At 41.8% G+C, this 16,643-nt stretch overlaps 2 protein-coding genes and 1 pseudogene across 2 annotated transcripts; all 3 read left to right on the top strand.

Annotated features, from left to right (window-relative positions):
• Positions 1–9,004: 9,004 nt before the first annotated feature.
• Positions 9,005–10,492, top strand: LOC108098828 (annotated as a pseudogene).
• A 649-nt stretch (positions 10,493–11,141) lies between these two features.
• Positions 11,142–11,594, top strand: LOC122320847. The gene is made up of 2 exons (XM_043209333.1): positions 11,142–11,164; positions 11,231–11,594. Exon 2 carries the CDS (start codon positions 11,268–11,270, stop codon positions 11,592–11,594), a length of 327 nt encoding a protein of 108 aa, XP_043065268.1. The 5' UTR covers positions 11,142–11,164; positions 11,231–11,267.
• Positions 11,595–15,053: 3,459 nt separating this feature from the next.
• LOC122320846 lies at positions 15,054–15,506 on the top strand. The gene is made up of 2 exons (XM_043209332.1): positions 15,054–15,076; positions 15,143–15,506. The coding sequence occupies exon 2, from the start codon at positions 15,180–15,182 to the stop codon at positions 15,504–15,506; it is 327 nt and encodes a 108-aa protein (XP_043065267.1). The 5' UTR covers positions 15,054–15,076; positions 15,143–15,179.
• The last annotated feature ends 1,137 nt before the right edge of the window (positions 15,507–16,643 follow it).

Genomic DNA, 16,643 nt, shown 5'->3' with positions numbered 1-16,643 from the left:
CGGCTTCCGTAAGCATCGGAGTACAACCGATGCCATTGGTGAGCTAGTGAGAATTGCTAGTAACGCCATTGAAGGTGAACGTAACAAAAAGGAGTACTGCCTAGTATGCACGTTGGACGTGAAAAACGCCTTCAATTCAGCGAACTGGAGCAAAATTATTGAGGCCCTGATACGCAAAGAAATCTCGCCATATCTAATAAAGCTAATCGAAAGTTACTTTGAAGAGCGCACACTGTTGTACGACACGGACACGGGTGGAAAACAACAGCAGTTAACTGGTGGAGTCCCCCAAGGTTCTGTACTTGGCCCCCTCCTCTGGAACATTATGTACGATGGAGTCCTACAGCTTGTACTGCCAGCCGGATGCACCCTCATTGGGTTCGCCGACGATATCGCCCTTGCAACAGTTGGCAAAAAACTAGAGGAGGTAAATGTTAGATGCAGTGCTGCGGTCGACCAAATCATCAATTGGGTAACAGCAAATGGACTTTGCCTGGCTGAGCAAAAATCAGAAGCAGTGGTGATAAGCAGTAAAAAGAAGGTAGAGAACACATCCATCCGGATTGGATCTTCCACCATCGACTCTCAACCGGCAATAAAGTACCTGGGGATTGTAATCGACCACAGGCTCAAGTTCAGCCAACACCTGCAGTATATTAGCCGCAAGGCGGCAACAGTAACCACCGCCATAAGCAGGATCATGGCAAACACCAGAGGTCCCAAGCAGCAAAGCCGCCAACTTTTAGCTGGAGTAGTCACCTCCACCATATTATATGGCTCGGTGGTCTGGGCTTCAGCGTTGAACACTCCTTCTTACAGCAGGGAGTGCAAAGGAGTATACAGGAGATGCGCCCTTAGAGTTGCCTGCTGTTTTCGAACTGTATCCGAGACAGCTGCCCTCCTGGTTGCTGGGATGATTCCCTTAGATCTGTTGGCAGCTGAAAGGAGTCGCGGCACCATAGTCAATCAGGACCAAAGAGAAGCTACAATTGTGCTTTGGCAAGCACGTTGGGAGTCCGCACCAAACGCAAATTGGACTAGGCGTCTGGTAAAGAACGTTCGGCCATGGCTCAAGCGTCGCCATGGACAGGTGAACTTCTATTTGACACAATTCTTGTCAGGCCATGGTTGCTTTAAAGCCTACCTGTTCAAATACAAACACGCTGATGATCCCTTCTGTGACAATTGTGGAGCCGGAGTCATAGAAGACGTCGAGCATTGCTTTTTTGAGTGCCCAATCTTCCAACGTGAACGGAACAGCTTGCTGAATGGAAACGGAAGTCTACTAACGGCTGATAACATTGTGGACCATATGCTGTCAAATGAGGATCGATGGAATGCTGTAGCGCACATGGCAGCGACCATTATAAAGGAATTGCGACGGCGAGAAAGATCTCGCACTTCTCGCACTACACGATGAGCTCCCCCTAGCCTTATCCGCCCCGTGAAGTAGAACTACAAAGCCCAATCCCGCGGGAGCGGATTCTTTCTAACCAACTTTGTTCTCTCTAGTCTGTATATACATTTATATTTATTCTCTCTTTTCTTGCTACAAATAAAAAAAAAAAAAAAAAAATATCTAAGGGAAGCGTGGGCTTGTAAAGAAGATACATATGTAACTTACTTTTCAGGTAATCCTCCATCTTGCCTTTGTCATCCATCAACGTCCACCAACACCATCAACCAGAAATCCTAAATATTATCGACAATTTTGTTAGTTGTTAGAAAAAAATGTAATTAATTTACTTACAATTTGTTTGCACCGAACGCAGAGTTGTTAGTGAAAACATCGATGGTGGTCACGAACCATCGATGGTTACGATGTTTTGAAAACATCGATGTTATCTATGTTTTACTCGATGTTTCTGCACCTCTAGTGTTGCAGTTAAATCTTGGACTGGCCAGGCATTTAATTATGTTCATTTTCTTTGAGAGTGCAGGGATTAGAGTTCTAATGTGTGTGTTCCAGTTGTATTTATTGTTTATCCAGAGTCCAAGTATATTGAGTGATGTTGTGTTTGTTATGTTGTTGTTGTTACAGGTAATTGTGCAGGAACAATTATGTTTTCTGCAGATGTGGAGATGTTGATATTTGGTTGGAGAAAGAGTGTCACCAGAGTAGTTGCCCCAGTTTGTTACTCCAGTAAACAGGTTGTTTAGGTTAAATGTTGGGTTTTTATTTTTATTTAAATTTATAACTAGGAAGAAGTCGTCTGCGTATGCACTGAAATTAATTTGTTTGTGTAAGGATCTTATTTTAGTTAATTTATTAAAAGTTATTAGAAATAGAACAACAGAAATGGGAGAACCTTGAGGTATTCTATTTTCAAGTGGATAGATGGATGAGATTTGTGTGCCTACTCTGGTTGTTATTTTACGGTTCGTCATGAAGTTTTTAATGTAGTTAATTATTTTAGGTCCGCATTTCCATTCTATTAGTTGGTCGATTATTGTGTGTATTCCCACTCTGTCAAATGCTCTTGCAAAGTCAAGAGAGACGAGTGAAATATGTTTTTTGCTATTTAGTGACTTCGTAATGAGATGGTCTACATATAGTAGATTATCCGAAGTTGATTTTCCTTTTTGAATCCGAATTGTTTCGTGTGTAATAGATTATTATAATCTAAAATTTTGCCTACACAGCAATTTAATGAGATGGGTCTGTAGGAGGTGATGTCTGACTACGACTGAGTTTATAGGTTTGGGGAATATGGCTCTGAAGTATTTGGTTATAATGGGCTATTATTCTCTATTGTAGAATTGGGGAGCTGTTTTTTTATCATAGGGTATGATATTCTTTTGAATCCTGGTGTATAACCCTTAAGTGATTGTATTGCTAAGTTAAATTCTATTTTTGTTATGTCCTTTTCTATTTCTATTGCAGTTGTAGATGGAATGTGATTTTGGATTATTGGTTTGTACTTATGAGATGTAAATTGTAAGTCGAAGTTTTGGTCTTTTGAGAAATCGGACCAGTGTTTAGCAAATTGGTTGGCTATTTCTATTGGGTTAGTTGTGTTGTTGTGGCTGTTTGATAAACAGTGTATTTGTTTTATTTGGTTCAGGCCACAGAATCGTCTTATGTTGTTCCAGATTGTTACTGTTGGTGTATTGTTATGTATTGTGGATGTGCGGTTAGTAGTAGCTTCTCTTTTTCTAATTTTAATTTCTCTTTTGAGGAGTGCATTTAATATGCGGTAGTTAATGATGTTAGTTTGAGTTATGTCTCTATTAAGTGTTTTCCAGGCCCTTTTCTTGGCTTGGTGTAGTTTTGTTAGTTCCTTGTTCCACCAAGGAACTTTTTGTTTTTGACGAGTGGGAGATGTTTGTGGGATGCAGGTGGACGCTTTGCAAATTTATTTTATTGATGTTTGCGGTTTCTTTTGTTGACATGGGTACATGGGTAAGTGTTGTTGATGTTGGTGTTAAGGTAGTTGAACTTTTCCCAATTAGCTTCCTTTATTTTAAAAATTGGCTTGTTGTATTGTTGTTGTGACTCTGCAGGGAAAAGGGAGATAAGAATTCGGAAGTGGTTGCTTCCGCAAGTGTCGTCGAACACCTTCCAATTTGCAAAAGGGGTCAAAGTTGCAGAGCAGAAGGAGAGATCTATGTGGGTGAAAGTGTTGTGTGTGGTGAAATGGGTGGGTGATTTATCGTTTAGGAGTGTGAGTTGTGATTGTTCTATGAATTTTGCTATTGTTTTTTCTCTTGTGTTTGTTTGTGGTGATCCCCAGTTAAAGTGCCATCCGTTGAAATCTCCTGTAACGATTGATGTTTCATTGTTTGTGTTTACTACATTTTCTAGGTTTTGGCGTGAAAAAGGCTTGTTTGGTGCAATGTATTTGGAGTATATTATTATAGTTTGTTTTGTTTTTATTTTGGCTGCTTTGGCTTCGAAATTTTCGTTGATGGTATGTTGCGTGTGTTGTAGAGATTTGTGGATAAGGAGAGCTAGTGTTGTGTAAATCCTACTCATTTAGGTGAACATGTTCACTTGTTCTTTTTTTTTCAAAAGAGTCAACTCACTCATATTGCTCACTTGCTCACTGTTCTTTGCTCAGTGGTTGTTCACAGCATCACAACGACTTTTCAAAAATGTATTATACGTTACATATTTAATTTTCAAACTTACCGATATCTCTATATTTTAATTTGTGGCATTATTTTTTATTTTATTTATTATTATTATTACATTGGACATAATTTTTGCTCCTTTCATAGGGGATTTAAAAAAAAAAAACTCCGCAGCGCTTCTCGTAGACCGCCAATGCCAGGCGACTTCTATCCGAAGGAGTCATCCGCATCTGCTTTCGCTGGGTCGTCACATCCTCCATGCACAGCTGCCGCTTGTTAAGCTTCTTGATGGCCGTGGCACAACCGCGCAGACCTCGGGGCGATTGGAGCTACCCAGCGGCGCTGGCTGGAGAACGCCCAGCAAAAAGGATTCCACAAAGGTGCGCTTGCTTGTAGAAAGCTCCAATAATCAGCACATCGAACTCCGTGATCAAACCCTTGATGTACTAGGGAAAACAATACATAAGTAAGGATAGGACAAACTAGATAAGCAGTACTCACATCGCCAGGTTGATACTTGGATTCCTGCTTCTTCAACACAATGCCCTTTCATAGGGGAATTAAAAAAATATATTTAAAAACAAAATCCTTCATGGATGAATGGGTTGGCGCTATTATGAGAAGAACTTTTATCAATATGCACTTTTCGGAAATTTAATTATACGTACCTTTTATTTACAAATTGGTGTGCAAAAACATAAGATTTTCCACGTTAGAAGATTTCAGCAGTGAACGTCTATTTCGAACTGTTTCGCCTGCACCTGAAAATATTCGCTCACATGGTACAGATGTGGCCACTATACAAAGCCGCTTAAGCATATATGTGTATAACAGCGAATATTGGGATTTCCGCTGATCCCACCAGACCAATGGATCATCTGTTCGCATTATATATTCCTCGGCTAGATATTTATCTAGTTCCCTAATGGCTGCGGCCGTACTGTTGGAGGGCTTGCTGACTTTTTGGAAAGCGTTGTCATAATCCATCGAGAGGTCGTTGTCATTTTTATTGGATTTTGTTTGACACGCATTATCCAACAGAAACGATTCAGTCTGAGCAGCAGTGGCCGAATGAAAAGATATCAATTTTTTTTTTGAAGTGAAACTTCTTTAGGCGCGTTATGGATTTTCGGGGACGGAGTAAAACCGATTCATGACCGTCACGAAAAAGCGAGGATCCCCATCCCTTTCTAACCGCTGACGAACGATGTCTCTATCCTTTCTCGACCGTCACGAAAAAGCGAGGATCCCCATCCCTTTCTAACCGTTGACGAACGATGTCTCTATCCTCCTCTATCTTTTCTCGACCGTCACGAAAAAGCGAGGATCCCCATCCCTTTCTAACCGCTGACGAACGATGTCTCTATCCTCCTCTATCCTTTCTCGCTCTCAGCGCGCTCGCAAAAAGTTGAGAGCGTAAAAATCTACAAATAAAATGCGGTTGCAGTTGAAAAAGTGGTGAGAGGTGTGAATGTCAAAAGGAATTCAAATCGAACAGGTTGCATACAGATATTAATTGGCACCATAATTTCTATCCATTTTATTTGACCTAGAAATGAAAACACATATCGATATGTATTTGTCTTCTTCTTCTTCTCAATCGGTTTGTTAACTTTTGAGAGTCGCCAGCACATTGCGAGACCTCTAAAATTAAGCGTCTAAAAAGGCTTTTATTCGGTTTCCTACAGAATTTCAATTCTAAAAAAAGGGTAGTGATGAAGAAGTTTCACTTCTGTTGTGCGTAGGCTGGACACACCCCTTTTTAAATCGTTAACTGCTTTTTTGTACGCTTCTTCAGATTTGAATACTCGTCCTTTGAATCTGGGGTCCAAAATGGTACTTTCAGCATACAAAATGTTCGATTCATAATCTTGAAAGCGAGTATTCATATCAGTTTGTATGCATATAATGAAATCGACAATGGTTGTGCTAGTATCCAAATTCATGTTGTCTAATATGCTGGTAATTTTTTTTTTTGCAAAATTCCTGATAGCACAATTATCTTTGACAGTGTCACGTTCTTCTCTGCTGAGACTTCCATAGTTATTTGACTAAATGGCTTCAGTACTGGAATCACTCCTTCAATAACCTCCCAATCCTCCGCTGATAACAGTAAGTCGATCCGTAGGTTCGATAACGTGGCCATAACTGCCTCTTTTAAAAGTTGGAGTCGCTCGAACATTTTGAGGGTTGAATTCCATCGTGTTGGAACGTCTTGCGTAATTTTAAGCTCAGGCAATTTCAACAATTTTTGCATTTCTTCCAATTTCTTTAATCCAGCTGAGCTACTGTTAAAATATTGAGCTATTGATTTTGCTTTTGTCCGCACACTGCCAATTCGGTCTAGAGCCTTCTGGACGATAAGATTTAAAATATGGGCAAAGCACCCAATATGTCGCCACTTGCCTAGTTGAATGGCTTAAACAATGTTCGCTGCATTGTCTGAAGTTATTGCCGGCACATTGTTATTAATACTCCATTCTGAAATGACGGTATGCAAAAATCGGCAAAGATTTTCAGAAGTGTGCCTGATTGGGAATGATCGGCAAGCTAACATGAATGAATTGAGGCTTGTTGATTCCTTGTCGATAAAATGAACGGTGACGGCCATATCGCTCTCATTTGTTAAGGATGTCCATCCATCTGTGGTCAAACAAACCGCTTGTGCTTCTCGAAGCTTCTCAGTTATCGTTCCTTTAAGCTCATCTCGAAACTTTGGAATTAAAGCATTGGTTAACGTTTTCCTCGTTGGCAGCTTGTAACCAGGACAGTTCGACACGTCAGAAATCAGCTTTTTGAACTCCGGCTCATCTACCAATCGCAAAGCGTGTTGACCTTTGGCTATCATTCGAACCACTTGCTTGTCGAGGCATTGCAATTTATTTTGCGAAACAGGCCTGTGCACAAATGTTAAAATCTTTGGCTGCGCACTTTGCACAGCAACCACACTGTTGTCATCATTTTGGCGTGCTACCGGCTCAAGTGCTGCTGGATGCTTGCTCTTCAAATGTCGGGACAAATTGCTCTGGGATTTGCAGCTTAAAATGGTCTTGCAAAATTTGCACTTGGCTTGCTGGTTTCCCAAATCATCAAAATGGTTCCAAATGTCACTAAATTTTCTATTACACGCCATATTGAAGTTTTAATATTGTTAACAGTTTTGGCGGTAAAAGAAACGTTGAAGTAAAGTAAGCGCGAAAAAGTTCAAAGCACAATTCAAAAAAGGGCATTTCTTGCTCATTTTTGCGCAACATCTTGCTCATTTTTGGTTTAAATTAGGCACTTTCTGAATGGGAACAAAGTACGCAAAAATGAGTAACTAAGCAAAAATGAGCAAGTGAACAAAAATGAGCAAGTGAGCAAAAATGAGCAAGTGAGCAAAAATGAGCAAATGAACAATAAAGAACAAAAAGGAAGGAATATCAGAGTTACCTCTGGTGTACCACAAGGAAGCCATCTGGGACCATTACTTTTTACCTTGTTTATCAATGATCTTCCATCGATCATTGTGCATTCCCGCGTACTTATGTACGCGGACGATGTAAAACTGTGTCTGCAGTATAATGATTACTCCCGTCACTTAAACCTTCAAGCAGACCTAAACAATTTTCAAAACTGGTGTAACGAAAATTTACTGAAATTAAACAGCTCTAAATGCAAGCTCATGACGTTTTGTCGGGTCAATCCACAAAATGTCACCTATTCACTAAGTGGTGGTGCCTTGGAAAAAATAGCGCTTGTTGACGATCTTGGCGTCCAATTGGACCCCAAACTTAAATTCTCTGCTCATATTTCGAACATGGTTAATAAAGCTAGGGGAATGCTTGGATTTATTAAACTATGGTCGAAGGAATTTGAGGATCCTTACGTTACCAAGGCTTTATTTATATCGTTGGTCCGGCCAATTCTTGAGTATGGGGCACCCGTTTGGAGTCCTCAATACGGAGTACATGCTGATCGCATAGAATCAGTACAAAAAAACTTTTTAATTTTTGCCCTACGCCGCCTAAACTGGAATGCAAACCTATTCTTACCCTCATATTCTCATAGATTGCTCCTCATAAACTTGCCCTCCCTTACTAACCGTAGAACGATGCTTGGTACCGTATTTATTCATAACCTTATACGTGGTGAAATTGACTGTCCTTACTTGCTGAGTAGACTAAATTTCTCGGTACCAAGTAGATTTACTAGAAATTACGTTCCTTTAGTTTTAAATCTTTGTAGATCTAATTACGACGTGCATGAGCCTTTCAGGGTACTTTGTTCAGACTATAATAGACTGTATTCTATAGTATCTTCTTCTGACTCTCTGGAACTCCTAAAAAGATCAATACTAACATTTCTGGCACAAAATTAGATCGTTAAATTTAAAATTAAAATAACATTTAACTTTCTTTCATAACCTTTCGTTTTAAAATTTTTTTCTTTTAAAAATCGCGTCAAAATTTATCGCGAATCGTGCCGTACGTTACACGGCGGTCGCCCCTCGGTCGGTTGGGCGGGATTGTGGGCCATGGGACTACGCGCGAAATTAAAAAAAAAAAAAAAAATATATTCGCTCGATCAGTTTAGTGAGCAACTCTTTTTTGTTCACTCACTCATGAGCAACACAACACTAAGGAGAGCTACTCCACCAAATCTGTTTGAAGCTGTGTTTGATATTAGTTAATAGTTAATCGGTACTGGAATGTTATGGGTAAGTTGTATATGGGTTTCTTGGAGAGATATAATGTGTGGGGAGTTATTCTTTATGATGATAAGTAAATGTCGGACATTATCTCTTCTCCTTATCTTTTTAGTTGATCCAAAGGAAAATCGCAACATTTAAACATCTTTGAGACCCGTTTTAGACCAACAAATCAAGAATCAAGAAAGCCAAGAACGGCCATTACCTACAAATAACCAATCGACCAGAGGGACAGCAGCAATGGCCACCAACTTCTCGGCCTTCATAGCAGTCGGAATGAAGTTGTCGGGCCAGATAATGTACTACACCACCCAGAACAAGGACTCGCAGGACGCGGAGCGCAACCCCGCAAATCCCGCCCAGTGGGACAGCGACATGTACCCCAACATCCAGCAGCAGGCCCAGCAGCACCTCACCGCGCAGCAGAACCAACAGCAGCAGCAGCAGCAGAATGCGGCCCAGGCGGATGCGCAGGCGGCAGCGGTGGCCGCAGCGGCGGGACAGCCGCAAAGTCCTCCTGGCGGCGGTAAGGAGGCCCGGGACAACGGCAGCGGCGACGGTCGCCAGCAGCAGGGTTCGCCCTCCTCGAGTCCGTACCCCTCGGTGCAGCAACAGCAGCAGCAGCAGCGGGCCAACGGGGCAGGTGACGAGGACCCCATGAACCAGGTAAGCCGTGTGCCGGAGTTTCCTGTCGAGGGTTCCACTCACAACGCCTTCCGTTTCAGCAGCTGGCCAACCAGCAGAACTCGGCACCCAACCAAAACAAAAGCAGCAACGACCCCCAGCACTCGGGCTCCAATGCGGGCGAGCCGGGCAACCCACACGTCCAGCAGAACGGCGGACCCCAGAGCGACCCGGGCAACGGGTTCTAGTCCCCGGACTACTACGCGGCGCCGCAGGGAGGGATGCTGGCGCCCCCCGGCTCCCCGCCGCTCCTCATGGAGCAGTCCGGCGGAGGAGGCGGCGGCGGCGGCGAGGCCTACGCACTGCCCGAGCTGCTGCCCGCCCAGAAGAACGGCCAGCAGAGCGCCGGGCCGGCGAACGCCAATGCCAATGAAGGCGGGGCCGGCTCCAACGGGGCCGCCGGAGTGGGCGCGGCGACGGGAGCGGGCGTGGGCTCTGTGGGCGTGACAAGCGGCGGGAGGACTGGCAATGGCCCGGGACGGCCGCGCAAGAACAAGCCGCACAGCGACCTTTGGCTGTTCAAGTGCCTCACCTGCGGCAAGGACTTCAAGCAGAAGAGCACGCTGCTGCAGCACGACCGCATCCACACAGACGCCCGCCCGTTCCCGTGCTCGGAGTGCGGCAAGCGCTTCCGCCAGCAATCGCACCTCACGCAGTATCTGCGCATCCACGCCGGCGAGAAGCCGTACAAGTGCGGCCAATGCGGCAAGGACTTCCGGCAGAAGGCCAATCTGGACCGGCACACGCGCACCCACCAGGTAGTTGTAGCCTGCCTCTGTCAGTCAGAGCCACCCGCAAGTCAAGCTGTTCGATCAGTCACACAATGGCGTTGCCTCGATATCATGTTGAGGGGAGAAGAGGGCCATGTGCTTGGCCATGATCTTTCGGTCAAGAGCATTGCGGCGATACAAGTTTCTCGGAACAAAGTCTCTTTTCACCTCCCATTTAAGCCGTTAAGAGTTCGGCATTGGCTTACAAATCTGTCGCTTATATGCACTGTTGTCTTAGACAAACCATTTTTAGTTCAACTTTAAGTCCGATTAACCGTTTAAAACAATTTCACTGTGCCTTATGTTGCAAAATCATAGTGTCAAAATGTTCATAATGATTTGCACAGGCTCCTCAACTAAGAACTGTTCCCGTTCAATAGTTTATACTTTCAAACTTTTGAAATTTTTAATAACGCCTAATTTGATGGCGGTAAGAAGTCCAAAGTGTTCTAAAAATTACCTCCGGTGAACACCGGGCAACAACAGCAGCAGCAGCAGCCGTCGGCGTCATTAGGCAACGCGCTTTCCACCTGAAAACTCCTCGTTTTTTCACCCACCCACCCATTTCCCTCTCTCTTACTCTCAGGGGCGGACGCAGAAAATAATTTTTTTTGGGGGGGGGGGGGGCTCCGATCAAACATTTTTTTACTTTACATGGTTGAAAGACCGAGTGCTGTAAGGAAATTTGAAAAAGTCTGGGTTTTTGGATAATCTACCAGAATAATCTGGGATTTTGAATAATCTACCAGAATTTTAAAATATAAGTAATATAATTTTCAAACTTATATCCACTTGCATCATCCTCCTAATTTGCTTCACCATATCTTTCATTTCGCATAATTTTCGGAGGGAGAGAAAAATAGTATTTTCATGAGTGCCTTGTCATTTAAGTTCACATTGAAATTGCTTTCAATAGTGTAAGTCCAGTTTACCTATTTTTTAAAGGGTTTGTTATTGGTTTGCCATTTGAAATAAATATTGTTGAGCCATTAACAACTGGACAACTATCTAGGTACATCGACGAGGGCGAATTCCGAACTAAGGACATCATGGAGGAGGAGCACCAGCGCAACGGTCGCTACCGCAGTCAGTTGGGCGGTTACCAGCCCAGTCAACGTTCCGTTCATATGCACCACTACTTCCACGATGGCCACCAACAAGAGCTCGGCTCAGCGCCTCCTTTGCAACGAGAATCAAATAACCGTTCAAGCGAAACCTTGTCCAACGGCGGAGTGGAGCCTTGCCGCTGCAGGACTGATCCGGACGCAATGTTTTTAATGAGTCTGCTGCCAGATATTCAAACGCTGGACGGACGGGACCGCGAAAGTCTCAAAATAGGCATCCGGACACTACTTCAAAACTTATTACATCCATAGTTTCCATCTCCATAATATACCTTTACACTTTCCATAATTCGATCTCTATGTACCTTTACACTTTCCATTAAAATTATATCAAAATAAAAAATTTCCGTCAAAATAGCCAAAAATTAGCGTCACGAGGTTTATGGATGGCCCAAAATGAATCCCTTCAAATAAAACGCTGTTTAAAACTGTGTTGCATTCTTTAGAACGTACACTGAGTAGACGCCATTTTGTTTCTGTTTTGACGGTATATTAAATCAAAAAGCGGTAAATAAATGGCAGAAAAGGAGAGAAGATAGCGGTAAGGGGAAGCAGAAAGCTAACGAGATGTGGAAGAAGAGGAGCGCGCTAAAATAAATAATTAACAACGGTAGCATAAGGCGAGAGCGAGAGGCAAAACAACAATGAAGAGCGCTCACTCACACACACACACACACCCACATGTAAACAGAAGCTCACAGACACACACACATGAAGAGTGAAAGACCAATCAGCGCGACAAAACAATGGTCACACATACACACAGAAAAGCAGAGAGAGTAAGCAGGGGCGGACGAAGGGGGTGTCCGGGGGTCCGGACCCCCCAAAAACCCAGACTTTTTCAAATTCCCTTACAGCACTCGGTCTTTCAACCATGTAAAGTAAAAAAATGTTTGATCGGACCCCCCCCAAAATTTTTTCTGCGTCCGCCCCTGAAAGACATAATTGTGTTTTTAACTGGAGCACTTTTAATTTTATTCACTTTACGAAACGCACGTTGGGTTAACACAATTGAGAATTTATTTTCAATGTAGAGCTGAACAATTTGAGCGCGTTCCTTTGGAGTGTATTGTTCCATGGTATCAATTGTCTTCGACTGACGCTTCCAACGTGGTATGACATTCGACGATCTGTCGACTAGAGCTGGGTCGACCACTAAAATTATTTTCGATATATCGAGTATTTGGGTTTCGAACCAATATCGATATTCAGTGTCGATGGTAAACGATAGTTGCAAGTGAAAAAAGGGTAATTGTTTACAAGTGCGGTGCGCGGTAAAAACAGCTTAAAAAAAAGTAAAATATGGAAATTATGTGTTCTAAAATTTCGAAATCCGTTGGCAGAAAGTGAAAATGTTGCACCATGTTTTTGTTATTAACAATTAAAGATGCGATTTGTAGTACAAATTCGGATCTGAGTGACCGTATTTCCATGTGATGTGCCGATTATTGCAGTCGTCTGGTGGCGGATTATTGCAAATACGGTCACTCAGATCCGAATTTGTACTACCGCACAGTGGGCCAAGTGCCTCTGCTAGCGGAATTTTAATAATAACTCGGGTAAATGAATTGATATTTTATTGAAAATTTTAACTTAATATTCTTAATATATTCTTGACATATTCTGAAAATATTAATGTGTTACCCCAAGTAAATCTCATACAATTCATATAAAAAATATAGTGAATTTCGTAACTTTATAGGCTTTCAAAAATATATTTTTAAACATTTTAAATTCAATAAACAATTATATGAAAATAATAAAAAAATTTTTAAAAATTATAAAAAAAAATTTTTCTGCTACACTTTTGCTAAGAAACAAGGCAAAAAGACGTCTCCTAGAGACTGACATTCCACCTATAAAGTGTAATAGACTTCAGAATTGGCCGTAGTTGGCTCTGATTTTGGACATTTTGACACCACAGGGACTTACACTTCTCATAAATACTAACATTAGCATGAATACGATTGAATCACATTAGTTACAGTCCAACGAAGACTGTAAAGCGTTTAAAAATCATTACTTCAAAAGCATGTTAATAACTATATATTTTTAGGTTACACATACGTAAATAAATCACGAACACATTTTTTACATTTAGTACATACCTTAGTTTAACGAAAACAATGGTTACTTCAATTAAAAATCGTCAATATGTATATTTTTCAAAATATTAAACACGACTCAAAACAAACCTTAAAAATTTGCATACACACGTGAAAAACATATGATTACTTCGAAAGCTCACAATTGATCACAACACAAATTTGAAATCTTTTAACAAGCTTTTGTGAGCTTCATAGAGTGTTAACATTGAAATAAAAAAAAATTTAACCAATTATTGAACAATTTTATTTGGACTTTTATTCCGCCAAATGTCTCATTGGGCCCACTGTGTACCGGTCGCATCTTTAATTGTTAAGGGGAGGTTCTTTTCTTTTTTTCGAAAATTAAGCAAACTTTGAGAATTAATTGCGGAAAAATGAAAAGACATACGAACTTATGCTTTTGAACTTTTGATTCGTTGTTTATTAACGATTAAAAAAAATTCAATAATTTGCTTCACCATATCTTTCATTTCGCATAATTTTCGGAGGGAGAGAAAAATAGTATTTTCATGAGTGCCTTGTCATTTAAGTTCACATTGAAATTGCTTTCAATAGTGTAAGTCCAGTTTACCTATTTTTTAAAGGGTTTGTTATTAGTTTGCCATTTGAAATAAATATTGTTGAGCCATTAACAACTGGACAACTATCTAGGTACATCGACGAGGGCGAATTCCGAACTAAGGACATCATGGAGGAGGAGCACCAGCGCAACGGTCGCTACCGCAGTCAGTTGGGCGGTTACCAGCCAAGTCAACGTTCCGTTCATATGCACCACCACTTCCACGATGGCCACCAACAAGAGCTCGGCTCAGCGCCTCCTTTGCAACGAGAATCAAATAACCGTTCAAGCGAAACCTTGTCCAACGGCGGAGTGGAGCCTTGCCGCTGCAGGACTGATCCGGACGCAATGTTTTTAATGAGTCTGCTGCCAGATATTCAAACGCTGGACGGACGGGACCGCGAAAGTCTCAAAATAGGCATCCGGACACTACTTCAAAACTTATTACATCCATAGTTTCCATCTCCATAATATACCTTTACACTTTCCATAATTCGATCTCTATGTACCTTTACACTTTCCATTAAAATTATATCAAAATAAAAAATTTCCGTCAAAATAGCCAAAAATTAGCGTCACGAGGTTTATGGATGGCCCAAAATGAATCCCTTCGAATAAAACGCTGTTTAAAACTGTGTTGCATTCTTTAGAACGTACACTGAGTAGACGCCATTTTCTTTCTGTTTTGACGGCATATTAAATCAAAAAGCGGTAAATAAATGGCAGAAAAGGAGAGAAGATAGCGGTAAGGGGAAGCAGAAAGCTAACGAGAGGTGGAAGAAGAGGAGCGCGCTAAAATAAATAATTAACAACGGTAGCATAAGGCGAGAGCGAGAGGCAAAACAACAATGAAGAGCGCTCACTCACACACACACACACACCCACATGTAAACAGAAGCTCACAGACACACACACATGAAGAGTGAATAATTTGCTTCACCATATCTTTCATTTCGCATCATTTTCGGAGGGAGAGAAAAATAGTATTTTCATGAGTGCCTTGTCATTTAAGTTCACATTGAAATTGCTTTCAATAGTGTAAGTCCAGTTTACCTATTTTTTAAAGGGTTTGTTATTGGTTTGCCATTTGAAATAAATATTGTTGAGCCATTAACAACTGGACAACTATCTAGGTACATCGACGAGGGCGAATTCCGAACTAAGGACATCATGGAGGAGGAGCACCAGCGCAACGGTCGCTACCGCAGTCAGTTGGGCGGTTACCAGCCCAGTCAACGTTCCGTTCATATGCACCACTACTTCCACGATGGCCACCAACAAGAGCTCGGCTCAGCGCCTCCTTTGCAACGAGAATCAAATAACCGTTCAAGCGAAACCTTGTCCAACGGCGGAGTGGAGCCTTGCCGCTGCAGGACTGATCCGGACGCAATGTTTTTAATGAGTCTGCTGCCAGATATTCAAACGCTGGACGGACGGGACCGCGAAAGTCTCAAAATAGGCATCCGGACACTACTTCAAAACTTATTACATCCATAGTTTCCATCTCCATAATATACCTTTACACTTTCCATAATTCGATCTCTATGTACCTTTACACTTTCCATTAAAATTATATCAAAATAAAAAATTTCCGTCAAAATAGCCAAAAATTAGCGTCACGAGGTTTATGGATGGCCCAAAATGAATCCCTTCAAATAAAACGCTGTTTAAAACTGTGTTGCATTCTTTAGAACGTACACTGAGTAGACGCCATTTTGTTTCTGTTTTGACGGTATATTAAATCAAAAAGCGGTAAATAAATGGCAGAAAAGGAGAGAAGATAGCGGTAAGGGGAAGCAGAAAGCTAACGAGATGTGGAAGAAGAGGAGCGCGCTAAAATAAATAATTAACAACGGTAGCATAAGGCGAGAGCGAGAGGCAAAACAACAATGAAGAGCGCTCACTCACACACACACACACACCCACATGTAAACAGAAGCTCACAGACACACACACATGAAGAGTGAAAGACCAATCAGCGCGACAAAACAATGGTCTCACATACACACAGAAAAGCAGAGAGAGTAAGCAGGGGCGGACGAAGGGGGGTGTCCGGGGGGTCCGGACCCCCAAAAACCCAGACTTTTTCAAATTCCCTTACAGCACTCGGTCTTTCAACCATGTAAAGTAAAAAAATGTTTGATCGGACCCCCCCCAAAATTTTTTCTGCGTCCGCCCCTGAAAGACATAATTGTGTTTTTAACTGGAGCACTTTTAACTTTATTCACTTTACGAAACGCACGTTGGGTTAACACAATTGAGAATTTATTTTCAATGTAGAGCTGAACAATTTGAGCGCGTTCCTTTGGAGTGTATTGTTCCATGGTATCAATTGTCTTCGACTGACGCTTCCAACGTGGTATGACATTCGACGATCTGTCGACTAGAGCTGGGTCGACCACTAAAATTATTTTCGATATATCGAGTATTTGGGTTTCCGAACCAATATCGATATTCAGTGTCGATGGTAAACGATAGTTGCAAGTGAAAAAAGGGTAATTGTTTACAAGTGCGGTGCGCGGTAAAAACAGCTTAAAAAAAAAGTAAAATATGGAAATTATGTGTTCTAAAATTTCGAAATCCGTTGGCAGAAAGTGAAAATGTTGCACCATGTTTTTGTTATTAACAATTAAA

The sequence above is a fragment of the Drosophila ficusphila genome, unplaced genomic scaffold, assembly GCF_018152265.1.
Source record: "Drosophila ficusphila isolate 14025-0441.05 unplaced genomic scaffold, ASM1815226v1 contig_846, whole genome shotgun sequence".
Lineage (NCBI taxonomy): Eukaryota > Metazoa > Arthropoda > Insecta > Diptera > Drosophilidae > Drosophila > Drosophila ficusphila.
This window is presented reverse-complemented; position numbering and strand designations above follow the sequence as displayed.

Excerpts from the sequence above, each read along its gene's own strand:
- LOC122320847 (XM_043209333.1), top strand. The coding sequence starts at position 11,268 with ATGGAGGAGGAGCACCAGCGCAACGGTCGCTACCGCAGTCAGTTGGGC.
- LOC122320846 (XM_043209332.1), top strand. The coding sequence starts at position 15,180 with ATGGAGGAGGAGCACCAGCGCAACGGTCGCTACCGCAGTCAGTTGGGC.